The sequence below is a fragment of the Dermacentor albipictus genome, unplaced genomic scaffold (assembly GCF_038994185.2).
Source record: "Dermacentor albipictus isolate Rhodes 1998 colony unplaced genomic scaffold, USDA_Dalb.pri_finalv2 scaffold_64, whole genome shotgun sequence".
NCBI lineage: Eukaryota > Metazoa > Arthropoda > Arachnida > Ixodida > Ixodidae > Dermacentor > Dermacentor albipictus.
The window spans coordinates 21,673-49,499 of record NW_027225618.1 but is presented as its reverse complement, the minus strand read 5'-3'; the positions used below and the strand labels follow the sequence as shown (position 1 = coordinate 49,499).

Below are 27,827 nucleotides of genomic sequence, written 5' to 3'. Positions count from 1 at the left end.
GCACACGCAAAAATGAATAAATCACACTCGATGAGCGGGTACACTCGCTGCAAGAGGCTGGTGTGAGCATGCCCAAAGGTATCAGCGGTCTGCAGATCCCTTTCAAGATACGCCATAGAAAAAAAAACAAGACGGGACACTCTTATGGTGTACCAGAATAATTTCCAGTGCACTCTAGACGCTCGACTAAAATAGGGAACAGGAAACGCATCGCGCCTAGTGCTCACCCCGTCCCTTAGCGGATGCGAGCGTCGGAACAAAAGAATGTGAAATAAATTTTCAGACATTGTTTTTTTATTCTTTCCCGCTAAAACCGAAAATATTTGTGTGGAAATGAAGCTTCGCGTCTTATATTTCTTGCGTCGCCTAGCAACACGATAGCGGCTCGCCAGACGCGCCAGATGCATACGTCATGCGCGGGACAGGCTACGGAAGCCAGCAAGGCCGGCTGCGCATGTCAAGTTCGTCTGTTCAGCGACTGGACTCGCGTGGATGTCGTCTGTCGGTTGGGCTCCCGGCGTATTGCGTTCCTTCTGCACTTCGACATGGCACCGCCTCTATATTGGGCTATGGCAAGGTGAGCAATTTTGTTGGGAAACGCATTCCAACCAATTTAGGCTTTCACGACACGGAACCGAGATTGCTGTGGCAGTTAGCGAAAAACAGCTCAGCCGTCCTGGCGCAGTGAATTTGAGTTAATGACTCGTACAGGGAGATGTTGGCGACTCTTTCTGTTAGTCCCACATTATTATAATGTCGTTACTTCTTGCGGTACCTTTGAAGCACAGTGGCCTGCGGCCGGTGTTGTGACACAGTTACCTAAATGTGTCTGGGCCATGTGACGCAGTTTCGCGTGTACTCAATCATACTGCGCAAGTTTTGGCGCTTTCTCTGACTCCCAACAGTGTTATGTGTCGTTATTTTGGGGGGTACTCTTGAAGCAGTGGTCGCGCCCGCGATAAGCAGCTGGGCCGGTTTCAGGTGTACTCAATCGTACTGCAAGAAGTTCATGACGCATTAGTTTACCCCCAACATTATTGTAAATTTCCTTACTTTTTGGTATAATATTGAGCCCCGTTCGCTGCACCTGTCGTGGTGACGCACTTAGAAAAAAACAGCTCGGCAGTAGTAACTGAATCTTACTGAAACAAGCTGGCATTTCCTCCGACACCCAACACAATTTTAATTAATTTCATTGTTTTAGGGGTACTCTTGAAGCACAGTGACTGCGCCCGGTTTTGTCACGCAGTTAACGAAAAGCAGCTGGGCCATGTGACCCAGTTTCACGTGTACTGAATCTCGGGGAGACAAGCTTGTGACACCTTCTAAGGCCCCGCAACATACAGCTTCTTTCGCTAGTCATGCTTGTAGAAAATGCGACGACTAATTGCCAAGAATTGTAACGCGGGCATGCGTTCCTTGCGCCGGCAGAACATGCAAAAGGTTTATTCTTCTGGCCGGCTTGGCTTGTTTCTTTCTTTCCTGTGGCGCTCTACTAGTCTTAAAATGCAAAATAGGACACCTGATTACAAATAAACGCGCTCAAAAAGAATTGCGCACCAAATGCCAAAACAAAAGCACAGTGAACCATCAACCATCGCTGATATTGCCGCATTTAGTAACTAAGGGGACCGATCGCAATGCATGCTCACTGACCTGGACAGGCAAAGCAGAAGGGTGGGCCAAAAAATGAATCTGCAGAAAACTAATGTTTAACAGTCTCGAAAGAGAACAGCAGTTTACCATAGGTAGCGAGGTACTGGAAGTGGTGAGGGAATACATCTGCTTAGGGCAGGTAGTGACCGCAGATCCGGATCATGAAACTGAAGTAATCGGAAGAATAAGAATGGGCTGAGGTGCGTTTGGCAGGCATTCTCGAATCATGAACAGCAGGTTGCCAATATCCCTCAAGAGAAAAGTGTATAACAGCTGTGTCTTACCAGTACTCACCTACGGGGCAAAAACCTGGAGGCTTACTAAAAGGGTTCTACTTAAATTGTTGATGACGCAACGAGCTACGGAAAGAATGATGGGTGTAACGTCAAGGGATAAGAAAGGAGTAGATTGGGTGAGGGAACAAATGCGAATTAATGACATCTTAGTTGAAATCAAGAAAAGGAACTGGGCATGGGCAGGACATGTATTGAGGAGGGAAGATAACCGATGGTCATTAAGGGTTAAGGACTGGATTCCAAGAAGGGAAGCGTAGCAGGGGGTGGCAGAAAATTAGGTCAGCGGATGAGATTAAGAAGCTTGCAGGGTCAACATGGCCACAATTGGCACATGACCGAGGTAGTTCGAGAAGTATGGGAGTGCCCTGCACTGGGCGTAGCAGGTTGATGACGATGATGATTATGATGATGAGCCATCATTTATCACCCATGTACGGGGGTGCAAATGAAATACGGAACGGCGCCCCCCCCTTTTTTTTTTTAGTTTCGCACCTCACCGTAGCGCATCGCTACGTGTAACCCACATCGCCATCTTCAACGCACTCGCATGTTCCCTTCCCCAAAGATGACGGTTGTACGTACTGCAAAAAAGTAAGGCCAACGTCATTCGTACTGCTGGTAATTAAAAGGTCACGCGCAAGCTAAAGATTTACAGGTGGCAAGTTTGTTTCCCCCTCTCTCTCTATCGGTATTCCTGCATCATCACGGCAAGTTGGCCGTGTTAGTAGGCTGGCGTCGTCCAAATCAGCGTCTTTGTCATCCTTTATTTCGCGCCCTTTTAATTCGAAGGGTTATCTACGTTTGGACGTTGCCTTCGTGGCGATAGCGAGCGATGTAGTCTGCACCGATAGCATGGCTTGCTTTGTTCTCGGCTGCCATTTTGCCAAACGTTGGTGCATGGTATCGCGAGCAATAGCACCTACCTGCTTTCGCGAATAGCACATGCATCTGGCGCCAGGCCGCAACTCACGTCGTTCTTTTGAAAGTTCCACAGAGTGACTGAGAGAATGCTGGCTGCTCATTTTTTTGTAGGACATTCCGGTGACTCATGCTCCGAACAAAACGAGGGACCTACAGGCCGGCGAAGTTGCGTTCCGCAGCATACGAGGTGAGACCAATTTTCGCAAGTGTGTAGAAGTTATCCGGTGCGATCAACATTTCGCCTAGCAGCCATGCTGAATGCAGTGGACTCCTTTTTGCTGTAAAACTTCCTTCCTGCTCGCGAACTAGACTTATGAGCCATTAGACTAAATACATACAACTGCCAGTCCAGCGCCACATTCCACCGAATTTGATGTCGACCTGTTAAAGAAAGATTCGTTCCTTTCACGCTCTATAACTTTGGCCATTTCCTCATGCTAAAACTTTGCCGCAGTAGCAGGTGAGGTAGTATTGCGCTGATATCGCGGTTTGCTTTGGCGTTGACTGCCATTTTGCCATTCGTTGCTTCATGCGACTGAGCTCTCAGCAAGGGGATTCACCTGTTTTCGCGAGTAACTTTAGCTTGTGCCGTGAGGCCGCAATCTTTTCGACGGCGCCACAATTTTGCTGAAAGAATGCTGGCCACTCTTGCATGTAGGACTTCTTCGTGGCTCACGGTTCGAACAGCGGGAGTGCGAACAGCCGGGCCAAGCTCCGCTCCCCATGAGACGGGGTGAGCTCTGTTCTTTATATTGATTTGAAGTGAAGTAATCAGGCTGACTGAACTTTTTTATGTAGCAGCTATGCGATATAACTTCAGCCGATTTTCGCTGTAAATTTTTTTCCCAGCTCTCGAAGTATTCTGTATCAGCTGCTCCATAATATATACACCACAGCTGCCAGTTCCGTATGCACGTCACCAAGTTTGATGTCGGCGTGTTGAAAACATAACGTGTTCGTTACGTATCCCGAAACGCAATTGAAAATTTGCTATAAGTGCGTTTAAGGGGTATTGTCGGTATCTTTGCGCCTTGCCGTGTTCTTGCTGGTTTTTACCGCGTCACCGCCAGTGGAAAACTTGCCGAACCAGGGAGAGGCCAAGAACACTGCGCGGAAAGATAATTTTATGCATAATCAGGACCATATGTTTGAATCTACTTGAAGCGATGCTTTACATTAATAGTTAAGAACTGCGACGTGTACACTCGTTTATTGCCATCCTATGCAACAAGTAAATTTGGGCAATGTTTATCCAAACTTTCATTTTGTACAATTTTTATGCTCGTGCTCTCCACGGTTCACAAGCTATTGCGAATTGCAAACACCAAATCAAGCGGATGCACACTGTGACATCTGCGTAGCGATGTCACGGTATGAATGCGATGTGCGATGCTTGTCCATGGAAGAATGCTGGTCAGAGGTGGGTGCACAGCGGAGACATTTGTAATCACAGGTATTCGGAAAACGTTCGAACCGTCTTGAAAGAAAGCGCGGTTCAGCAGCTCTGCGTAGATGGAAGAGCGCGTACAGTCGCGATAGTTTTAAACGTGAACGTGGGGGCGCGTGGCTTTTCGTACTGCCGGCGCAATTTAGAGATGGCACCGAAAAGCAGTACGCATGCGCCATGCGTCTGCCGTGCGATAATTATACCTTCGCGTGCATTGCGTTACGCAAGCACGTGCGTGTCGTCTCCTGCACGCGTGACGCAATAAGGGAGCCGCACGCTTACAGAACGTCAACAGTGCTGAGCTCGCAGTTACCTTCCACGCGATGTATGAATTAACACGAAAATTCGCGTTACACCATGTGTATATCTGATTTCATCGCGTTACGCGATGAAATCAGATAACACAAGGTTCGGCGACAACAGACAGCCGGGTAGAAGCATGGATAACTTTCCAGAAACGTCGGATACATGCAGGCGCGTCCCTCGCTGTGCGATTACAGTTGTTAAGCGGCGAAACGTGGTCGCCCGATAAAGATAAGTACACGTGACAATGTTATCATTTGCGGACGATCTCCAAGATCACGCTTTCTTCTGTAGCTAGGTTGTTGCCACGTTAGTTGCTGTGCTTGTCAGCATATTGTAACAGCAACATCCTGTTTTCTAGGAAGGTATGCTCAGAGCAGATGTAGCAGCTCGCCATGGCCCGTGTTTCTGCCGAAGAGAGGTGGGACATATTCTAACATCCACTCCAGGGATATTCTCAGCGCTCCATCAGTGCCCTGTTGCAGGGATTGCACCAGGCATCATCCAGAGTAAATAGGATGATCTAAGCATTATCGAAGGAAGGCGGCATTTCCGACGCTCCCCATAGGCGTTGACCAAGTGCAACGATGGATGAAGTGGACGCATTTGTGCTTGCTGAAGCCGCGGATATAACCCGTTATAGTCCCAAGTGGCAAGTGCGAGAGCTGCCGTATGCGGACGCTACCGTTGTTACCATGCGGCGACGTCTCGGGAGTGCTGGACTGCGAAGTACTGAGACTGCGCATAAAGCCCATCCTCGCATGTTTCGTGCAAGGCGTCACGACTACCGTTTGCCGAAGCGCGCGCCTCTCGGACTACCGATGACCGGAGACGACTTTTCTCCCCGAACGAGTCTACTTTTTTCAACGAGCCTAAGGCAACGCGTGCGAGTGTAGCGAGCAGCAGGGACACGGTAAGAACTTCTTCCGAACGGTCTTTGTTTTGTGCGAAGGACTCAATGTGATTTCCATGCAGTTACGAGCCAGCCGATGTGCAGGAATTCGACGCGATCGGACGCATCTGCGTGAACCTGTGGGACGCGGTGTCAAGGCATGGTCTCCGACATCTACAACTCGTCGAGGGCGCTCTTACTCCGCAGCGCCACTGTAGCGAAATTTAGGGCAACGTACAGTCGCGATCAATTTGAAGGCGATCGCGCGAGCATCGACTGGCGGGCCTTCCAAGCAGCATTGCGGCCGATTTCGGAACTGCGAAGATAAAAATTTCGCTGCCTTCTTCCCCTATTATGCTCTTCCAGGCTGCAACCATGACCCCCAAGACCAACTCGCCACATTTTTGTGTTTGTTTCCCTTTCAATGCAATGATCTGTGTGCGTCGCTTCCTCATGCATATCTTGGCTAACAATGACGGCTCTGTGCAAAAGCTCATAACGCAATCGAAATGAATTCGCAGGTTATGCCGTGAATGGTGACGGGAGTTACAGCTTTTCAGGGAACACCAAAAGAGAGAGAGGGGAGCTATCTGATGCTTTCCTCTCGACCGACGGTGATGACGTAACGTGGCGCTGCTCCTAGTTTTGGTCGCCGCTCGAGCGATCACCTTCGAAGTGATCGCGACTGTACCCTCGCTTACGCTCACGCCGCTTTCCCGAATACTGATTTTGTGTTCTAGCAAATTTGTGCCTACCCTGAACTCTTCAATAAAATCTAGAATGGCGGTGGTTATCACTGCGAAAAGGGATATGACAAAATGTTGACAAAAATCCAACGCCGAATAATTGCAGTTTACAGCTGTTACTTCAAGTGTTTCAGTATTTCGCGAAAAGTGCGTGAAATAAAAACGTTGAACGTTTGTTTCATAACCTGTTTTCTGCAATGTGTGACCAAAAACTCGGGAGAGAAATTACGTAAGGATTTCCAGGTAATAAAGGTAACGCGAAGCATTAGGAACGCACCGTTTGAAATGGACGCATCCGAATTTTGGTTAGTCATGCGATCACCACCGAGGGGGAAAGAAACTAGCAGGCAACCTTTGGTTAGACTTCGGTTATACGCACGAAATTACGTAGCCCCTGGGGCGCGTTCTACCCGAAGAATTTTTAAAATTGGTTCATTAATAGCCGAGATAGAAATATTGCAGTAACGCGGGCCAATAATTTAGTTTTTTTTTATGCTAGCGTAGGATTATAGCGTGTGATTAATATCGCAGCATGAACGAACGCTCGAACATGGTGGAAAATCTCAGTTCAGCTGTCCGCGCGCGCGACTCCGCGGCAAGGGAACAAACAAGCACACTCCTAAAACGGTTGCACCCTTTCGGGTGTTTATTTGTCCCCCAACAATCGTCATCTGCCTTGCTTGCGTTTCCTTTCCTGAAAACTCGGCGCTCGCTACTCTCCTGTCGAAAGAGCTGCGTCACACTGATAAGGCGCGTGCCGTTCGTAACTGGAAAGTACCGGGCTCGCAGCGTTAAAGAAAGGAAACGCGGGCAGCACGGATGACGATTATTGTTGGGGGACAAGATATGCCCCAAAGGGGGTAAATTTTTCTAAGAGTGCAGATGACACGGAAGTACCGTACATCTCTTGCAGAGGGACGCAGTAAAACAAGGACCCACGCATTGGGTTTGTAGGTTTTACTATTAAAGTTCATTTGTCTATAGAAGCAACAGATTAAACAAGTGCTGTTGCCTTGAATAATTCTGTCACGGACGTGCCACTATGAGCGACGTCACAGCCCTGCCATTTAAGTAGGCGCGCTTGTGCGATATACGTAGACTCTCCTGTTGGTTCGGGTTGCGGGGCCGCGAGAAGGGCAGACGGTGTTTGGTTTGAAATTGACTCTTTCCGCGGCGCACAGAGCTGCAGAACTTGACGCTTTTCACTGAACTGCGCTTTTCAGCTCAATATGGCCAGGCTTGGTGAGGGTGCCCCTCTAACTGCGCTTGCAATAGACAACACCAAGTGATCCCGTGTTCGCGCTCAGAAAGACCGCACACGTGGGTCGGTCTACTGTTGGAGGGAAAAAGCGAGCACGTGGCTCATGTTCCGCGCAGCGCTCCGTGCAGGAAGCGAGGAGAACAAAAGCGCATGCGCGAAGCGACGCAGGAGCAGCGCTGAGGCTAGCAATAGGGGCTTGTTGGTACGGCATATCTTATTTTGTTATAGCGCAAGCTTGCCACGGACAACAGAAGGCACATCTGACACACTGCGCTGTGTGTGTCAGATGTGCCTTCTGTTGTCCGTGTCAAGCTTGCGCTATAACAAAAGGAGCAGCGCGTGCCACACATCGTCTGCCGCAGAACCACCTCGTCGCTTTCTTCGCACGCGGTCGCCCTACCCTGCAGTCAAGAGCCCACCGCGTAACCAAGGAACATGTAATTTCGTTCACTGCCCCGCAGGAGACATGGAAAGCACATAAGTACACTCGCGTCGACAGCAGGGGTGTAGAATGTGAATAAGCAGCGCAGCTATTTTGTTTGACACGGTATCTTTGGACGCGCGTAATAACGTCGTTATGCTGCGTTTAGAGCGAGTATTGCGCGTTCGGAAACATTCACAACACCGTCGACAATATACCGCGAATTGCTCAGTTTGCTTATATATGCTATTGTCGATCCCTCAGTGGTATTACGGAAGAGCCATACATGGCGGTACCTTTGAATGCCTTAGGCTATATGTTCACGTTTGTGGTTCAACAATGCTGGCTATACGCGGCTTCTTGTATCTCAAAGCAACTCGACAGACGTAGCATGGCGTAGCCAGATATCACCGAATCATGCTGTGCGCAAGAGTGCCGAAAAGAAACTGTAGTGTGACTCGTTTCGCTTAGTCATTCGTCAGGCTCCATCCACGAAACGAGCTCGTGTTTGGGTCTGTCGTGTGATAACGTCCGAACGCGAAGTTTCTGGCGCATAAAAAAGTTTCATGCCCCTAAGAGGGTTCTGAAATTTCGTTCATCCATTTCTACGCCCTTAGCATCTAGACGGCTGGCAAGTCACGTTCATCGCAACCGTGGCTCAAGATGCGAGGGCGAACGCCGCGCGCTGGCGAAGCGAAGGGGTGGTTTAGCAGCAGACGACGCGTGCCGTTATGCGCATGCGCCGGTTTCTCGCCGCTTCCTGTGCATGACGCTGCGCTTAGCATGAGAAACGCGCACGCGTGCTTCTTCCAAAGTGGACCCTACCAGTACTTTGCTGTTGCGACTGCGTGCTTATGTCCAATATTTTTATGCGAAGCATATTACGAGAGCTCAACCCAGCTCCTCAGGCGCGGCGGTGTCGCCTTCAATACCACGTGACACCATGACGTCACGACAGAGGAGGAACGGGGCTCCAACTCGCGCCGTCGCTCGCGGCGTCGCCCCCCGCATCGGACGCGGTGAGCGTCGAGCAGCGCAGCGTTCGGCGCGACAACGATTTATTCATGAAGTGCAACGCCGCAGACACCGACACCGACGACAGCGGCTTTTCTGCGACCCGAGCTCCTTAACGCTGTCGCGTTGAAATAAAGGCTAGTATGCTTCGCATCCTGGGCGCAACCTTAGCTAAGCCACAGCCATTTTTTTTGTATGTTCTGCGGTTAAAAATTCTTTGCCTGCCCGTGAACGTTCCGGCAATGTTACAAAATGTGAAGAATGTGCCCAAGGCGTGCTGTGCGGCTGTGTGGCGTGGCGTCTCGGGGAGGAACAGCAGGACGAAATTTTTGGGTTTCTCAGCGGACGAGGGGTAAGAGCAATTTTTCTGCAGTCGTTATGAAAAAAACACGCGATATCCTTGTCAAAGCAGACTTAGGACAAAACGAAAGATTTTCCGGGGTGGTTTTCAAATGAATATCTCCTTTTTTTTGCGTGGCGCATTTTTCTGCGGTGTTGTAAGAAACTGAAGCCACTTGGCAGTTACACAGTGGCCGACTGGTGCTAGCTGACGAGCAGACGCAGATTTTGCTACGGTTAGCGGTTGCTCATTTTTTCCGCAAGTAGAAAACTTGCACTCTTTATTTGCCGGAAATATTTGAAAGCAAGCTTGTTGCAAAAACTGCTTACGCAGGAAAACATTCCGGGGATCATTCTTTTGTTGACGCTAGCACATTTGAATATTCGTGAACAGAGACAAAAAAATAATACGTAGCAGTCGCCGCTTGCGTTTTGAATTACAAGAAGTTCCAGTTACCTGTGCTACGACCGAGGTGCGCTTCACTTTTCAACCTGTGCTGAAGAAAAATTTTTTTCGTCGCTACTTCGTACTCTCAATTTCGGTTTCGCGTTTTAGGTCTCCTTTAATCATGACCACGACGTATTCTGCCCATTTTCAGAAGTCACATACGCAAAAATTATGCTGAATGGGGAGTCCTCACGGGTCTGACGCGGGAGCAGATGTGTACAACGGCTACGGCCTCTGCTTGGGTCACTTCAGAGAAAGAGACTACGCCAACCCTGTCTGTTCTGGTCGGCTATGCAGATTGTTCGAGTGGCTGCGCGGCCCCTGATGGATGAAGGTAAGGAAAGCAAGTAGGGGTGTGCGAATATTGAAATTTTCGAATACGAATCGAATACGAATAAGGCGAAAAACTGTCTTCGAATATCGAATCGAATATCGAATATATGTGTACTATTAAAAACATTGCAAAACGAGGTAACAATAGCTTTATTACCCTTTTAAAAATAATATTGCATTTTACGAGGCTGCTTCAGGTTAAAGAGGCGCTCATTCTAGGTAATGCATTCAGGTAATGTAAGGTAATGCTCTGTCAGGTAAACGCTTGTTACAGATTATCGCGAAGGAAAATTGACTGCTCAACATGTTCAGAAAGTAAAGGCTCTCTATGCACTGTCACAGCATTGGTCCAGGTAACATATTCTAGGTGCATATTTTATTGCGCATACTTACAAAGCCCGAAAGTACATCATATATTGTTATGAAAGAGCCCTAGAAAAAAGCTTGGTAAAAAAAAAAATCGAAACTGATCATGTCTCACGGGCCTGATGCAGATAGACTGGGACAGAGCGTACACATTCATAGTAAGGTTCGTTACAGCACTTAAGATCTCAGTGCTGTAACGCTGTGTCGTCGTTTTGTACCTTCTTTTGTCCTTGTTTTGTGTTGCGCTGTAACGAACCTTACTATGAATGCCAACCAACTGGCCCAACTTGCCATCTTGGTGCAGAGCATACAGATAATGAGCGGATCATGTGAAGCTCTCAGTGAATAAACATGTTCTTAGGAGAATGTGGAGCAAGCGTACAGTTCGTTATTTGCTAAATTATTCACAGTCTGTCCGAATATATTCGCCGTTTCGACCATTATTCGGCCGTCCTCGAATATTCGGGAATTTACGAATATGGATTTCTCGAATCGAATACGCTTCGAATAAGGAAAATATTCGATTCGTATTCGAAATTTCCAATATTCGCACGCCCCTAAAAGCAAGCTATTAGTGTTTGCGAATCTGTGCTTCTTTAAATTATTTTTGTACCGAAACCACTTGACAGGGTACGGTGCAAGAGCCATGAGCGCGGCGAACGCTGTCGTTTCCAGGTCGTTAGTGACGGCATCGGGTACCATGTGACGTCACGCAGTGAAATTTGCTCGGCGTGCGCCAAGAAGCCGCGTGCTTGCCAGTCTCTCTTTATCGCTTGCTCTCCTGTGGTGCGCGATGCACCCGATTAAAGGCTAAACTGAAAAAGCCGCACAGTTTTCGCCGACAGCGAGCGACCTGACGTTCGTAAAGGCCGATCCACACGACGGAACAAATTGCTCTTTTGGACCGCGGTCCGCGCATCACGTGATAGGACGTCACCAGTTCCTGCGTACCGCCGTTGGCCCGCGCAAGACCGCGGCCCTCGCGGTCCAACAAATCGCCGAGGCTTTTCCCGCTTTCGTTTTGGCGGCGGACCGCATGCAAACCGCAGCGATTTTGGCTTAGCCAAGGATTGTTGTCCGGCAACAGAGTGTCTTCAGCCAAATCCAATCTAGTTTTCGGCTCAGCAAAAGCCAGTCAAGCCAGTGGTTTCATGTCCGCCGTTCCGCCTACACGTACGGGCAGCAGACATATTTTTTAAACACCGTGTCCTCTTGGAGTGACGAGGAGGTTTTTTCATTTTGTATACCTCGTTGAGCAGTTCCCGGCTTTGTGGGGCTCGCGCCGGAATGATAACAATGATAACACTCTGGCCGAGAGTGTAGCTGGTTGGTCTGCTCTGCCGTCTGCTATGGCGGTCCGCCATGTGGATGTGCTCTGCGCCGGACCGGACTGCGCCGGGCCGTGACGTCGCATCACGTGACCGAGCGGCCCGCGGACTTGGTCCGTCGTGTGGATCGGCCTTAAGAAGTCGCGCCGCGTTTGGCGCTGCAGCGTGCGATACGGCGAAGCCCGATCTTACCGCGCGCTGCTGTCTTTTTCGTAAGTTTGGCTTGACGTTTTTTTGCGGAAATTCTTCAGGAGCAAGAATTCTAGTGCTCGCTTTCCCAGCAGCTCCAAAGCATCGGAAGTGTGTTTTCCTGCTATGGGTATATTGCAGAAAAAAAAGAGCCCAAAGTACGTAAAACGCAAGGTCGCCTTATCCTGATGAAGACGAATAAAAAACTAGCTCTTACAAAGTGATGCCTAGTATCCTGCGCTAGCTATTCAGTCACTAGCAATGCGGAACTGTTATATGAATATTTAGCATCACTAAAATTTGGAGCGTTGCTTATGAAAATTTGGAGGCATACTACTTGAAATCTCGCAGCCAAATATAGTCATAACTGACCTACGTGGATTGAAAGTACTGTTTTCTGAAAAGGTTTCTTTTTCTCACGCACCCCAGAAGTTTCATAACGGGCTATTTGTGTGTTTCCATAAATCTGAAGGGATGTCATATGGCACGCATTTGTCGCCAATGGAATTAGCTTTACAATGGAACATGACAATCAAGCATATATTGGATAGTGTGCTTGTACTATGTGTAGTGTTCCTTTACACAACGTGCTACTTTGGCAAAAATTTGCCAACTAACCCAACGACATGTCATATTGATGTATGTCTCTACATGTTCTCTACGCCGCTGCAGCCAGGCGAAGAGCGGATAATATAGTCGCCAGAAAACGCAGGCGTCATCAGCCAACTGACGAATGATACAGAAAGGTAACGCAAGTCAACGAAGTTAAATAGTTGCCCTAAGGTTACCATGGGGGCAACACTAGAGAAGTAGATGTACCGTGTGAGTCCAGAGTTCTACCAACTCCTACGGCATTCCATTACCGCGGTAGGAAGGACATGGAGAAATGTTTTCTGGAGCACGTTGGCGTGGCCGCAGACTTGAGCGGTGTGACCACTGTACTGAAGTATAAGCTAAACACTATAGCCTACTATAAGAAATAAGTTGGTCTAATACGTGCCTCATAGACTTGCTGCTGCAGTTATGCTATGCGTTGCTGATGCTGCCCCTAAATGACATCAACCTGGATCTCGCAAGACCGCGTGAGAGAACGATCACCGCAAGAAAGAAAGGTCCAGAAGCTTGAAAATTAGGCACAGTTTCTTACTGATATTTTTCTTTTCGTAATTCGGATAGTTCTTAGGATGTCCCCTGATTAGCTCATCTTTACAAGATATTTCGGCGTATTTCAATATTTTCCTAAGCATAGTGCAGCGTTTTGTCTTCGTGCAGACAATCATTGCTCCGAAACTTAAACTCTCGCATTTCAAAATGAATATATAGCTGCCATACAAGGATCATGGGATGCTGGAATCTTCTGGAGTTTACTTCGATAAAGTTGTGTCAGTACTAAGGTTGCTCGACACTCTTGACTTTAGTGGGTTCATTATTACGGCAGAACTGTGTGGGCAGGGTGTGGAGGGTGCTCCTTCTGGCAAAGCTACGAATAATCTTAAGCAAGGAAGGCATGCTGTGCCAGGAACGAGTCCTGAAGAAAAGTTTAAATGCCTTCGCCTCCTTATTTTGTCGACATTGAAATGCTCTTGAGGGATGACCTTGACGGATGATGCGAGGTGTCAAGAGTGCTGTCGGCTGTATACATCATTGAGTCCGGGGTGTGAGTCTGGCGAAAGTGGAACTATCTCCACAATTGGTCGCTTCATAATACACACCTAAATTTACAACATGCCAACAGAAAAATAAAAAGATATTATCAACGGCGGACACATTTAGGACTTGTCGTTCTGTCCTGTCGTCGCTAGGTTGCAGCTGACGCAGTCACGCGCAACCTAGTACAAGTAGCGAAGTCTTTTTCTGCGCGACAAATAAAAAAGAACGAAAAGAACTGATGGCATATTGAGTTACACTTCTTGGAGTACCCAAGACATTTGATGACTGAAATTTGGGGGTAGATCACTGCGGCGTTTGACGTAGTGATCAGAGTAGAACCTCATGGTTTCCTGTGCCCACCTTTGTCTGTGTGCTCCTCACATACGCGTGTAATGTTTTCTTCTTTATTTATTTCATCGGTACCACGAACGAACGGCACGAGATCGACCTGATTGTGTCGTGGACCCATCTGTCAAGCAGTGACATTGCTGGCCTTTCCTGCATTCTCACCAGGACCAGCGTGGGAAGCAGCACGATGGCCGACTCTACCAGCCGCACCAGCAAGGTTAGCGCATCGAAGACGCGACTTCTTGCGTCCTAATCTTTGCGAATACTTTCACTCTGCAAAGGCAATTGCGTAACAACAATTTCACCCACACTCGAGGACGCCAACGGTTCTTATGACGCTTAGGAAGGTAGCGTGAAGAAGACGCTATAATAAAGAAAAAGAAAGCATAATTAGTGCAGTCACAATTATGATTATCCAATCTTATGATTAAAAATATGCTAACTGGGTACACTTGAGCTGACCCAGTGAAGCATCGCATGAGGAACACGGTACAAGTGGAAGAAATGCGTTGCCTAACAATTAATGTTCATTGAAAATTAGCTTGAAAGCACGTGCGTTGTTCACAGTATGAATTTGACTCAACTTTCCAATGAACTTTCAGTTCTCAGACATGATTCGTGTGCGCTACTTCAGTGGCTATATTTTCACTCCAGCGCCCCCGCAGAAACGTGTCTTCTCGATGTGGTTCGCTTTGCTGTCGTATACTCTAATACAGTTTGTAAAAATTAGTCTGGAGCTTCCCTTTAAGACGTCCCTCAGAATGCCCGAGTTGTTTTGGAACATACACCATAACTTAGATATGCAGCAAAAGGAAGCACATTAGGCACATTACGTCGATGACGACGCAAGCCAGTTCGAAGTTATAAAACTGCCATGCGTGTTTGCCATTGGCCGTTGTATTATTCGAACCCGCACATTTCCGAACGAATACACAAAAACTAAGAGATGGCGGAGATGGTCCCGTGTTCGTTTTCAAGTAACGAGTCGCAGCTTATTGAGCCGACTGACTCAATACTGATAGCCTAAGATAACGGCACAACGCTGCCTACAACGATATTAGTTCTGTGTACTGCGGTGTATTACAGTTGTAACTTGCAGTCAGTGTGGGTTGTATTTTTGGAAACTTCACCTAGTTCGCGATATGTTTGTTTGTCTGTTAGTTTCTTAATCTCTATTTTGCATGTTTCACGCCTATATGCTTCATGGAGTAGTACAAGGTCTAAAGTCTAGAACGTTGAACTGCTGTGCTGAGGAAACGAGTTTCGTTACCAATTTTCAGACCAACCTGCGTCCCTGAGCTGGCGACCTGCATATGCCACTCGTCAATGAACCCCATCTGGAGTAACTGTGCATGTTCCGCTGGGTATACGACGCCCATGAATTAATTTTCTTAGCGCCAACAATGAACACTGGGCTGTTCTAGCGGCCTGGTGACCTGGTGGCCAGCAGTTATTGAGCACAGATATCTCGATGCCCAGCCTGTAGGCCAGCTGGTCAGCTCTTCAATCGGCCTGGTGTCTTGGTGCCCGCACTGCAGACTTGGTGACCCTCTGTTCTGGAGGCCTGGTGACTGCCCATGCTGTGGACCAGCTGCTCTAGCTACCTGGTATCATGCTGCCCGCTCTGCTAGCCTGGTACCCAGGTCTTTTAGCGGTCTGGTATCTTGTTGCCCGCCTTGCGGACCAAGTGGATGGTAGTCCTGGCAGGCAGCCTGGTTTGTTGTTGCCTGTCCTGTGGGACTGGCGGATATTCTGGCGACATGGTCTGGTGCCGATCAAAAGATCGGGCTTGCGGTATAGACTCGCATGAGTAAAAAGGTTGTTTCTTTCTATCGCAATTTCTTTATAAAGAACTGCTGGTTGGGTTAGTTGGTGGGTTAACATTTCCAAATAAGCGACTCTGCTGACTTCGTTCCTATGTTTAGTTTCGGCCATTTCCCTGTATATAAATGTCGCGCTCGACTCAGTAATCGGTTATGTAGGCAACCCCGATATCGCGGCTGGCTTTCGCCTAGGCTACCGTTTTACCTTTGTCTATGCCTGTACATGCACGCAAGAGTGCTTACCTGCTTTGCGCTGTATAAAATGAATGACCCGTACCAACTAGCTCACGCGCAAGCCCTTCTGAAACTTCACTCAGTTCGTGATAGATTTGTCTGTCTGTCTTTTACCTTGTTAATCCTTATCTGACTTCTTTAACTCAACCTTGGGTCAGCGAGTAGTCCACGGTCTGATGTGTAGGACAACCGGGAAGATGCGCTAAGTGAACAGGATTCGCGACCAAGCTTCAGACCAACTTGTGTCACTCAATTTGTGACAGTGTGTGCCGCTCTGCAATGAACTTATTCACGCTATCTTGGGTGACTGCATATGTGCCTTTAGATATGTGGCGCTCATGAACGAACTTTTCTTCACGCTAACTAGGGTTACTGGGTTGTTCTAGCGGCCTGGTGTCTTAGTCCCTCGCCTGCGGGCCCGGTGGCCAGCAGTTCCAGTGCACTGTTATCTTGCTGCCCGCCCTATGGACCTGGTGGTCAGCTCGTCCATCAGCCTGGTGTCTCGCTGCCCTTTTTGCGGATCTGGTGACCTCCCGTTCCAGCGAAGTGGTATCATGCTGCCCACCTTGCAGATCTGGCGGCCAGCTGTTCCGGTAACCTGGTATATTGTTGCTCAATCTACGATACTGATCCGCAACTGTGGTAGCAACCTGCTGCGTTGATGCCCACCCTATACGGTACTGATTGGTAACTGTTGGACAGGGACCTAGCTACCTGCTAGGTCGCTGTCCACCATACGAGCCTGGTGGCCAGCTCCTCTAGCGACCTGGTTTGCTGCTGATCAGAAGGTCACGCGCGCGCTATCCTAAATTCTTTAATAAACAGCAAGTTGGGTCAACGTCCTCGACTTCAGCATCTATATTGACATCAATCTTTTTGCGATGTTTCAGTATGGCTATTTCTTTCTATTTCAACACGGCCATTCTCCGTAAGAACGCGCGATTTAGCCAGCACATATATCGCAGATTCCTTTCGCACTGACTGACATTTTGACAATGTTAATCTGGTTCAGTGTACAAGTGCTTAACTGTTCTAGGGAATAGCCTTAGCTCATACTGTCCGAACGAAATTTGTTCTTCTCATTTGAAGTCAACATAAAGTGAATACGACGGCTGCTCGTCTAAGTAGGACGTTAGCGTGGCTCTTGATTCGAACAAACCGCCATCGTGGTGCAGCGGCTTTGCCGTCGTGTGCCTAAGCCCGAAAGCTCGTGATCTAATCTCAGCGGCCATGGCTAGATTTCGTTGGGGGTAAGTGCAAATACGCCACATTCTGAGCAGAGTTCACCATAAAGAACCTTAGCTGGTCAGAATTCATCAGAAGTTTGACACTAGGCCTTGTCGTATAATCATATCGTGTTTCTTGCACGTAAAAGACTGCAGAATGGCTGCAGTCTTTGTATCGACTGTTTTCGTCAAATGTCGGTGTTCGGGATCGGCAAACGAAGTGTTGGTTCGATCATTCGTTAAGTCAACGGTTCATGGGTACAATCGTTCATTAGTTATATCGTTCACCTTTCGTTAGTTAGCATAAATTAATCACCCTACGTGGATTTACAGGAGGAATCATCCATGCGTTGAATATCAGCTGTTCAGAAAAGTGAAACAACACGGTGGAGTGGATATTCTAATGGGCTACAAATTTCTGCTTTTAACGGGGAAAGAAATTTACGAAAGTTCGTTTATTCCTCGCGCAAATCATTGTAAAAAAAGTGCATTGGCAGGCTGAATAATATATGCGTTGAATCTGAGCTGTGGCGGGTAGTGATAAAACATCGTGGCGCGATTATACTAAAAGCCTATAGGCTACTGCTTTTAACGTGGAAACAAATTTACGCAAAAACGTTTATTCATCGCGTAAGCAATTGTCTGAAAAAGTGCATCTGGTGGGGGAATGAAATACGCATTCAAACTGAGCTGAGAGGAAAACGATAAAACATGATCGCTCCTTAATTTTGAAGGGCTAGAAACTTCTACTTTTAACATGGCAAATTATTTTCGGAAATCCGTATATTCATCGCGTAAATAATTGTCTCAGAAAGTTACATCCAGGTGGGAATGATATATGCATTGAATCTGAGCATTTAGGGAAAGTGATAAAACACGGTGGCGCCAAGGCTATAAAGGGTAGAGAATTCTCCTTTTAAAATTGGAAATATTTTGGGGAAATTTGATTATTCATCGCCCAAATACTTCTCAGAAAGGGACTTTCAGGTAGGAATGATCTATGCGTTGAATCTGAGCTGTTAGGAAAAGCGATAGAACACGGTAGCGCTAATATTCGAAAGGGCCGGACACTTCTGCTTTTAACATGGCAAATATTTAGGGCAAATTCGTTTATTCATTGCGTAAATAATTGTCGGAAAAAGTCACTTCCAGTTGGGAATTATCTGTGCGTTGAATCTGGGCTCTTAGAGGAAAAGGGATGGAACGCAGTGGCGCTAATATTCCAAAGGGCTAATGCGTTCTGCTTCTAACGGGGAAACTAATTTTCGCAAATTCGTTTACTCATCGCTGAAATGTCTGAAAAAGGGGAGTTGAGGGTGAGAATGATCTATGCGTCCATTCGGTGCTGTTAGCGAAAGTGATAAAGAGGTGGCGTTAATATTCTAAAGGGCTAGAGGCTTCCCCTTTTTACGTGGCAAATTATTTGTGCAAATTGGTTTGTCAGTCGGGCGAATGATTGTCTCAGATTGTGACATTAAGGTAGGAATGATCTATGCGTTGAATCTGAGCTGTTAGGAAAAGCGATAGAACACAGTGGTGCTAATATTCTAAAGGGCTAACGCGTTCTGCTTCTAACGGGGAAAATAATTTGCGCAAATTCGTTTATTCATCGCTTCCATAATTGTCTGAAAAAGGGGACTTCAGGGTGAGAATGATCTATGCGTTCATTCGGTGCTGTTAGCGAAAGTGATAAAGAGGTCGCGTTAATATTCTAAAGGGCTAGAGGCTTCTCCTTTTGAAGTGGCAAATTATATGTGGAAATGTGTTTGTTAGTCGAGTAAATAATTTTCTCAGAAAGTGACTTTCGGGTGAGATTGATCTATGCGTTGAATCTGAGCTGTTAGGAAAAGCGATAGAACACAATGGCGCTAATATTCTAAAGGGCTAACACGTTCGTCTTCTAACGGGGAAACTAATTTGCGCAAATTCGTTTATTCATCGCTTACATAATTGTCTGAAAAAGGGGACTTGAGGGTGAGAATTATCTATGCGTTGATTCGGTGCTGTTAGCGAAAGTAATAAAGAGGCGGCGGTAATATTCTAAAGGGCTAGATGCTTCTCCTTTTTACGTGACAAATTATTTGTGGAAATTCGTTTGTTAGTCGAGTAAATAATTGTCTCACAAAATGACTTTCAGGTGGGATTGATCTATCCATTGAATCTGAGTTGTTAGGAATAGCGATAGAACACAATGGCGCGAATATTCTAGAGGGCTAATGTGTTCTGCTCCTAACGGGGAAACTAATTTGCGCAAATTCGTTTTTTCATCGCTTAAATAATTGTCTTAAAAAGGGGACTTGAGGGGGACAATGATCTATGCGTTGATTCGGCGCTGTTAAGAAAAGTGGCAGAGGAAGCGTTAATATTCTATAGGGCTAGAGGCTTCCTCTTTTTACGTGGCAAATTATTTGTTGAAATTCGTTTGTTAGTCGAGTAAACAATTTTCTCAGAAAGTGACTTTCAGATGGGAACGATCAATGCGTTGAATCTGAGCTGTTAGGAAAAGCGATAGAACACAGTGGCGCTAATATTCTAAAGGGCTAACGCGTTCTGCTTCTAACGGGGAAACTAATTTGCGCAAATTCGTTTATTCATCGCTTACATAATTGTCTGAAAAAGGGGACTTGAGGGTGAGAATTATCTATACGTTGATTCGATGCTGTTAGCGAAAGTAATAAAGAGGTGGCGGTAATATTCTAAAGGGCTAGATGCTTCACCTTTTTACGTGACAAATTATTTGTGGAAATTCGTTTGTTAGTCGAGTAAATAATTGTCTCACAAAGTGACTTTCAGGTGGGATTGATCTATCCATTGAATCTGAGCTGTTAGGAATAGCGATAGAACACAATGGCGCGAATATTCTAAAGGGCTAATGTGTTCTGCTCCTAACGGGGAAACTAATTTGCGCAAATTCGTTTATTCATCGCCTAAATACTTGTCTGCAAAAGGGAGCTTGAGGGTAAGAATTATTTATGCGTTGCTTCGGTGCTGTTAGGAAAAGTGATAGAGGTCCCGTTAATTATCCATAGGGCTAGAGGCTTCCCCTTTTTACATGGCAAAATATTTGTGGAAATTCGTTTGTTTGTCGAGTAAATAATTGTCTCAGAAAGTGACTTTCAGGTGGGATTGATCAATGCGTTGAATCTGAGCTGTTAGGAAAAGCGATTGAACACAGTGGCACTAATATTCTGAAGAGCTAACGCGTTCTGCTTCTAACGGGGAAACTAATTTGCGCAAATTCGTTTATTCATCGCTTACATAATTGTCTGAAATAGGGGGCTTGAGTGTGTGAATGATCTATGCGTTGATTCGGTGCTGTTAGCGAAAGTGATAAACAGGTCGCGTTAATATTCTAAAGGGCTAGAAGCTTCCCCTTTTTACGTGGCAATTTATTTGTGGAAATTCGTTCGTTAGTAGAGTAAATAATCGTCTCAGAAAGTGACTTTCAGGTGGGATTGATCTATGCGTTGAATCTGAGCTGTTAGGAAAAGCGATAGAGCACAGTGGCGTTAATATTCTAAAGGGCTAACGCGTTCGGCTTCTAACGGGGAAACTAGTTTGCGCAAATTCGTTTATTCAAGGCTTGAATAATTGTTTTGAAAAAGGGGACTTGAGGGTGAGAATGATCTATGCGTTGATTCGGTGCTGTTAGCGAAAGTGATAAAGAGGTGGCGTTAATATTCTATAGGGCTAGAGGCTTCCCCTTTTTACGTGGCAAATTATTTGTGGAAATTCGGTTGTTAGTCGAGTAAACAATTTTCTCAAAAAGTGACTTTCAGATGGGAACGATCTATGCGTTGAAGCTGAGCTGTTAGGAATAGCGATCGAACACATTGGCGCTAATATTCTAAAGGGCTAACGCATTCTGCTCCTAACGGGGAATCCGCCGTGGTTGCTCAGTGGCTATGGTTTTGGGCTGCTGAGCACCAGGTCGCGGGATCGAATCCTGGCCACGGCGGCCGCATTTCGATGGGGGCGAAATGCGAAAACACCCGTGTACTTAGATTTAGGTGCACGTTAACGAACCCCATGTTGTCGAAATTTGCGGAGTCCTCCACTACGGCGTGCCTCGTGATCAGAAAGTGGTTTTGGCACGTTAAACACCATAATTTAATTTTAATTTTCCTAGCCGGGAAACTAATTTGCGCAAATTCGTTTTTTCATCGCCTAAATAATTGTGTGAATAAGGGGACTTGAGGGTGAGAATGATCTATGCGTTGATTCGGTGCTGTTAGCGAAAGTGATAAAGAGGTTGCGGTAATATTCTGAAGGGCTAGAGGCTTCTCCTTTTTACGTGACAAATTATTTGTGGAAATTCGTTTGTTAGTCGAGTAAATAATTGTCTCAGAAAGTGACTTTCAGGTGGGATTGATCTATGTGTTGAATCTGAGCTGTTAGGAATAGTGACACAACACATTGGCGCTAATATTCTAAAGGGCTAATGGGTTCTGCTCCTAACGGGGAAACTAATTTGCGGAAATTCGTTTTTTCATCGCTTAAATAATTGTTTGAAAAAGGGAATTTCAGGTGGGAATAATTTATGCGTTGAATCTGAGCTGTTAGGAAAAGTGATAAAGGAATATTCTACAGGCTATAGACGTATGCTTTTTAAGGGGAAGCGAATTTATGCAATTTCGTTTATTCGTCGCCTAAATAATTATCAGTAAATGTTTATTTAATGAGGGAATGATCTATGCTGTCAATCTTAGTTTTTAGAAGTTATAAAGCAAATGGAGAGATTATTCTAAAGGGCTATAGGATTCTGCTTTTAACACGGAAAGTAATTTCTGCAAATTCGTTTTTTTTATCGCGTAAGTAATTTTCAGTGAAAGTGCATTTACTGGAGGAATGATCTATGCGTTGAATCTCATCTGTTAGAATAATCTCTCCACCGTGTTTTAAAGCTTCTAAGAGGCTATTAGCTTCTTGTTTTAACGAAGATAGTTATTTACAGAAATTCGGTTATTCATCGAGTAAATATTTGTCAGTAATAGATTATTTCCTGGGGAATGATCTATGTGTTGAATCTGAGATGATTGAACTTTTAAAGTTAGCGGAGATATTATTCTATAAGGGCTATAGGCTTCTGGCTTTAACGTGGAAAGTAACTCATGGAAATATGTTTTTTTTATCGAGTAAGTAATTTTCATTAAAAGTGCATTTGCTGGTGGAATGATCTATGCTTTTAATCTGAGCTGTTAGAAGTTATCAAACACGGCGGAGAAAATATTCTCAAGTCTTATGGGCCTCTGCTTTTAACGCGGAAAGTAACTTACCCAGAATCGTTTATTCTTCACGTAAATAATTATTATTAAAAAGGCATTTGCTGGTGGAATGATGTATGTACTGAATTTAGCTGTGAGAAGTTATAAAATAAGGCGAAGAGAATATTTAAATTCTTATAGGCTTTTGCTTTTAACGCGGAAAGTAATTTACGCAAATCGTTAATTTATAGCGTTAATCATTGTCAATAAAATTTATTTCCAGGAGGAATGATCTATGCGTTGAATCTGAGCTGTTTGATTTTATAAGACAACCGGAGAGATTATTTTAAAGGCTATATGCTTCTGATGTTAAAGCGCAATGTAATTTACACAAACAAGTTTATTCATCACGCAATGAAATGTCAGTAAATGTGTACTAACGATATCTCCAGTAGACTTTCTCTTCTTTTAATCTTTCCGTCCCCTTTTCCCTTTCCCCAGTGTAGGGTAGCCAACCGGGCTCAGTCCTGGTTAACCTCCCTACCTTTCCTTTATCATTTGCTCTCTCACTTGAGGGGGAATGACATTCACTCATGAATGAATGAGTGACATTGCATGTCATCTGACTTCGCCATCTGTGAATTATTCTTTCCATAAAAGTCGTCCAGCTAGATTTAATTCTTTAATTTTAGCCCTAGCTTTATGGGAGCATGTGCTGCCGTCAACTTTCTTTGCCTATCCGCCAACGCAGTTGGCAGTATATTAAAGTAGTGTGCCGGTCCACACGGCTGTTTACTGCAGACGGCGATCCACCTTGCGTCGTTATGGTGAAGATGTCATAGTTGGGTCGATGGACCGTCATGATGACGATGCCCGCCCTGGTGGCCTGTTGGACAAAATCAGTTTAGGACGTCAGTCAAAAATGGGTTGGTTTAGCAAGGCTACATCTGCATGAAGGATATAAACATCACTGAAGTTAAATGTGTCATCAGCAGCAGGCATCATCATCAGTAGACATTTCGCCCGGAAATTCAATCCAATAGGCATTGGGAAGTGCTATTAGCAGTTAAGAGTAGGTGACAACATATGGTGCCATTTATTTTCATGGAATGCCACTGACAGTTTTGCACAGAGGTCGGGGGTTTGCTTCGTATTGAGTCATGTCTTATAAAGAACAGCGGATAAGTCGTTTTCATAGACTGCCCACAGCCGTCGCACCTATTACCTGGTGTATTGTAGGGGCAAAGTTCTTTCAAATGTTTCATGCTGGTTATGCTATATAACACTACTAACGACTGCAAAAGGTTTCGACAGTCATGTCAAAGACAAATCTAAAGGTAAGGCTCTTTTGCACTAGCTTTTATATGGACCCGTGCTGTAGTGCTTGCAGGCCATATTAGTACCCCTGTGGTAATCCGTTGTTTATTGAAATAAAGGAATGAATGGCACAAACTTACTCCTGATTGCTCTCTAATGGGGCTGTAACTGTTTAGCCTGGTCAATTATTCAATAAACTCATCATTCTCACTGTTGCCTTGGCATCATCCCAGGTCGACCTGACTTCTTTAGCAGCGAGGTGAACATCTCCTGCAGCATGCTCGTGTCAAGCCACATGTAGCAGCTGCGAGCAACGTACATGACACAGTGTTCATGCCACTGGCAAGGCTGCAGCACACTCTGTTGTCCTCGCGCAGCCGGATGCTCCATTTTGGATGTCGGTTGGCCAGGATGTCCAGCAAGGTTGAACCTTCTTGCTCAGCATTTCTAAGTGCAAAAGTATGTTGTTTAATTGGCTCGGCCGCTGATATTTGCAGATGTGTACGTTTTGCTACATTTTCACATTTCATGTCAGCGATGCACCGTTTCTACATTCCACACTAACAATCAACGACCTGTGGATGTAGATGTCAATGTAAACAAATGCACCGCTTTGGCTAATCCGACACGCAAGGCTGCGCGCTAAGACTTATTCAATATGCGTATGGTCTAAAATATGTGTAAAAATTATACAAAGCGAGTTTCAACTGCTGAAATCAGCGGCAACAAACTCTAAGGCAGCCGCGTCCGCAGACCGAACTCGGCACGCCTTCAACGGCCGCATTGCTGGCACGAGAGAGCGCTCAGGCTTGCTCATCCGGTGGTCGATGATTGCGACGTGGCTTCCAGGTACGACAATGATACCATGAAGAAGCCAGCCGCGATCGACGAAACGCCTAACCGACGCAGACTCAACATGGGTACAGCTGCACAAATCGAAGGACGAATGCCCCGGCACCCTTCCAAAGCGTTGCCAGCGGCATGCGACAGAGCGCAGCACAGAAAAGTGAAAAAGTCGGATTAGAAACGAACGCATCCTGTAAACTACTTTTCATTGGTGAGCTGAACATTTTCCGTCTAATCCTGAGCTTCGGAATAATTTGCTAGTACTGAAATAAGTAAATCACAATTGGGGGCAGCATCAGCGTAGTTTCAAACATGAACAATTCTGAAAATACTCGGACATATCGTCCCGTTCCCAAGTTCACCTGCATTTGTTTATGCGATTTGAATTAAGACACCAAAACCTACACTAGAGACTATTGCTACATGCTTAAACAGAGGCTACATAGCAATTATATTCCGTGTACCTACCTCACCAGAAATTCAATTCGGTTATTTTTTGACCAGGTTTGTATTTATGCTGATGGTACAGTGGTCCACAATTAAAATCTAGTTAAAGCCCATTGGCTAAACTTAGGCCCTCAAGTTAACAGTACGTAATTGCGGGTCTGCGTATGAAACATCTCCTTCAGCTAGCTTAATGTGAGCCTTGCAATCGGAGCAGATAAGAAGCACTCGTTTCTGTATCGGAATTCATACTCCGCCGATTCATTACTTGGACTCGTTCACGCCTAGGTTCATGAGCTTCACGTTCGAGGTGCTGATGGGTATACCTAGGGTAGCCTTCACTAACTTTCTCATCATAGTGTTTAGGTTGTTCAGCTCGGCCTGCGGCCATTTAAATAGACCTGCCATGTAGGTGAAGTGACAGCGAGCGAAGGCGTGCACTAGCCTTAGAGCGCTGTCCTCACCCAGGCCTCTGTGTCTGTTGCTGATTCTCTTTAGTAACCTGATGACTTGGTCCGTCTTGTTTGAAATGTGTTGAATGGCATTCAGGTTGGTACCTCCCGCAGTTATGTGGAAGTCTAAAACTTTAATCTTTTCCACCTGCTTGATAGCGGATCCGTCGTGACAGTGTAAGATAATCTTGGGTTCCTCCCCGGGGACGTAGCCCTTGGGTCTTCGACCCCTGAGCCGATGTTTTAGGACCAAAAGCTCCGACTTTGCCGCCGAACAGTTGAGTCCCATCTCGCCTAGCGTGCTTTCCATGGCGTGTATGCTCTCCTGCAGTCTGGTCTCCATTTGGCCTACGTTACTGTTGGCGCTCCATATGTTTTGTGCCGGAAGAAATTGCCAGCTCTCTCAAATCTTTTTTTACAGTTGCGGAGCAGCGTGCTCACTGGAAGTGGCGATTATGGCGAGCATGTCTCCACCACGGACTTCGAACGACTGTCCCTCGACCAGGAACAAGTTGGTGTGTGGTCCGCTGCACAGCCGCTGACCCAGCCTCGAGTGGTCCTGCTCAAACGTCAGCTCTGGAGTCTGTGTAAAAGCGGCCACGTTTATGTTCACGATGAAGTGGCCATTGGCACCATTGCCCACAAATATGGACAACGCGTTGTTACGTGCGCGCACACACACGCGCACCCGCATATGCACGCACGCACACACACAGAGACAGCAAAGAGCGCTGGCCATGAGGCCAGAAGACGACAATGACGACGTGTAACGCCGGTGACATGCACGATGTCTGTCGTGTCAAGTGCCGTGAGCTGAACTAATTTAGTGTTGGCAGAGGCAGGTCCTGGTTAGTCTAAGGAGAGCTGTAGGTAGGGCAGTGGGAGGAGATCGAGATCATCGAAATACAGCACCTATAGGACCGGGGCTTACCTAGCTGTACAATTGGTAAAGGCATAGGAAAGACAAGCAGTAGAATGTTCGTTGAACGCCGTAGTTGGGATGGATAGCTGGTGGAACTGAAAACTAGGCGAAGTTTCGGGAAAGTGTCTAAGCATGACGCCACTGCCCCGCCTTCTTCCGCCTTGGAACGCACTTCTACCGTCCTTGTCGTTCGCTGTACGTCCGTTCTTCACCGAACGGGACGTAGCCTAACCTAAGGCTAACTTGCTCTAATTACCCCCTGGCTATTGTGTGTTCTGGCGCTGGTTGCACCGTGGAAATTTATTAAGTATGAAGTATTACCGCGTAAGGGCAGGCCGGGTTTAAATGGGCACGTTTAAGTGTTCCAAGTTGCCCGCTGCGCGTAGTAGCATCAGCTGCGCATCGCCGTTACGAAGGCCTGGAGCGGAAAAAGGAAGGGAGCAATGTATAGCAAGTTTCCACGCTGCCGCCGCCGAAGCACCAATCGGCATCGTTTGCATGTTACTGACGGCGCAAACTAATAAACGTGCGGCATTCTTCGCAACTCTTACTACCAACTGCGTTCGTAGACGAAAGATGGCGGGGCAGTATTGATCTGTTGTAAAACGCGCAATGTGAGTGTGGTTACTATCGGCTGGTCAAGCGTGTAGCGAAGTCTGCCGAGGCAACCAGCCTGGAGCGGACTGTCCGAGTTTCGCTTGGTTGAAAGCTGGTTGAGTGTCCATACCCATAGAAATTGAGACCCGAGGGCTACAACACTGGTAATCGGTGTGCCCAGTGTTGCATTCCTGCACGAGCGTTTGCCGGAAGTACGTAATTTCTCTGAAGTTTAAAATGAACTGTTTCGCTTACTTCAGCCTCTTTATTAAATTGCTTCGATAAATATAGACAGTAGCAGGAGGAACAACCGCGCTCATTCAAGCACCCTTGTCGATGTTCCGCTACTGACCGCGTATGGGTATCTTTTATTTGACCAAATAAGTCAGCCCGAAAACATTGAAAATAATGTTTCTATTGAAAATCACGTTTGAGAAAAAGGTGATATCGCACTACGTTTGCGAGTTCCACCCGCCGCACAGCAGTGGAAAATTTGAGATATTCGCAAGAGTGTTTGTTAACCGCATAGTGTTTTCACCAAGTCACCAAGGTGGTTAAGGAGCTTTTTAACCCTGTAATCCCTAACGCACTTTCTTTATACAGCGCTGTTTGAGGCGGCAAAGTTCGAATTATCGCGAGGGAACAACAAGTAGCGACAGTATTAGGCTGGAGCCCATTGTAGTTATTGAATAGCTTAAGATTTCAATTCTTATGTTGATTGTTAATTACCTTCGCTCATACACAGTGTGTTTAGTACAAATGTACCCTCCACGGCGAGAAATAAAGGTGGAAAAATTCTGTGAA

At 46.3% G+C, this 27,827-nt stretch overlaps 1 protein-coding gene across 10 annotated transcripts; it reads left to right on the top strand.

Annotated features, from left to right (window-relative positions):
* The first annotated feature begins 318 nt into the window (after positions 1–318).
* LOC135919789 (uncharacterized) lies at positions 319–27,827 on the top strand. Of its 10 annotated transcripts, none has more exons than XM_065453718.2 (9): positions 319–577; positions 2,985–3,060; positions 3,532–3,606; positions 10,042–10,078; positions 14,124–14,175; positions 15,497–15,565; positions 16,402–16,608; positions 23,996–24,185; positions 25,926–27,827. In XM_065453718.2, exons 1-4 carry the CDS (start codon positions 413–415, stop codon positions 10,074–10,076), a joined length of 351 nt encoding a protein of 116 aa, XP_065309790.1. In that variant the 5' UTR covers positions 319–412; the 3' UTR covers positions 10,077–10,078; positions 14,124–14,175; positions 15,497–15,565; positions 16,402–16,608; positions 23,996–24,185; positions 25,926–27,827. The 10 variants fall into 10 exon arrangements, 5 of the variants coding, with proteins under 5 accessions (XP_065309790.1, XP_065309788.1, XP_065309789.1 ...); XM_065453716.2 differs by having other exon boundaries at positions 15,438–15,565; XM_065453712.2 differs by having other exon boundaries at positions 321–577; positions 9,896–10,078; positions 15,383–15,565.

What these genes read in the sequence shown, in the direction of transcription:
- LOC135919789 (XM_070530205.1), top strand. Translation starts at nt 413, where the DNA reads ATGCGCGGGACAGGCTACGGAAGCCAGCAAGGCCGGCTGCGCATGTCA. An exon ending in CTATATTGGGCTATGGCAAG is followed by an intron (nt 578 to 2,984) that starts GTGAGCAATTTT and finishes ATTTTTTTGTAG; the next exon opens with GACATTCCGGTGACTCATGC. An exon ending in TCCGCTCCCCATGAGACGGG is followed by an intron (nt 3,607 to 9,895) that starts GTGAGCTCTGTT and finishes GCCCATTTTCAG; the next exon opens with AAGTCACATACGCAAAAATT.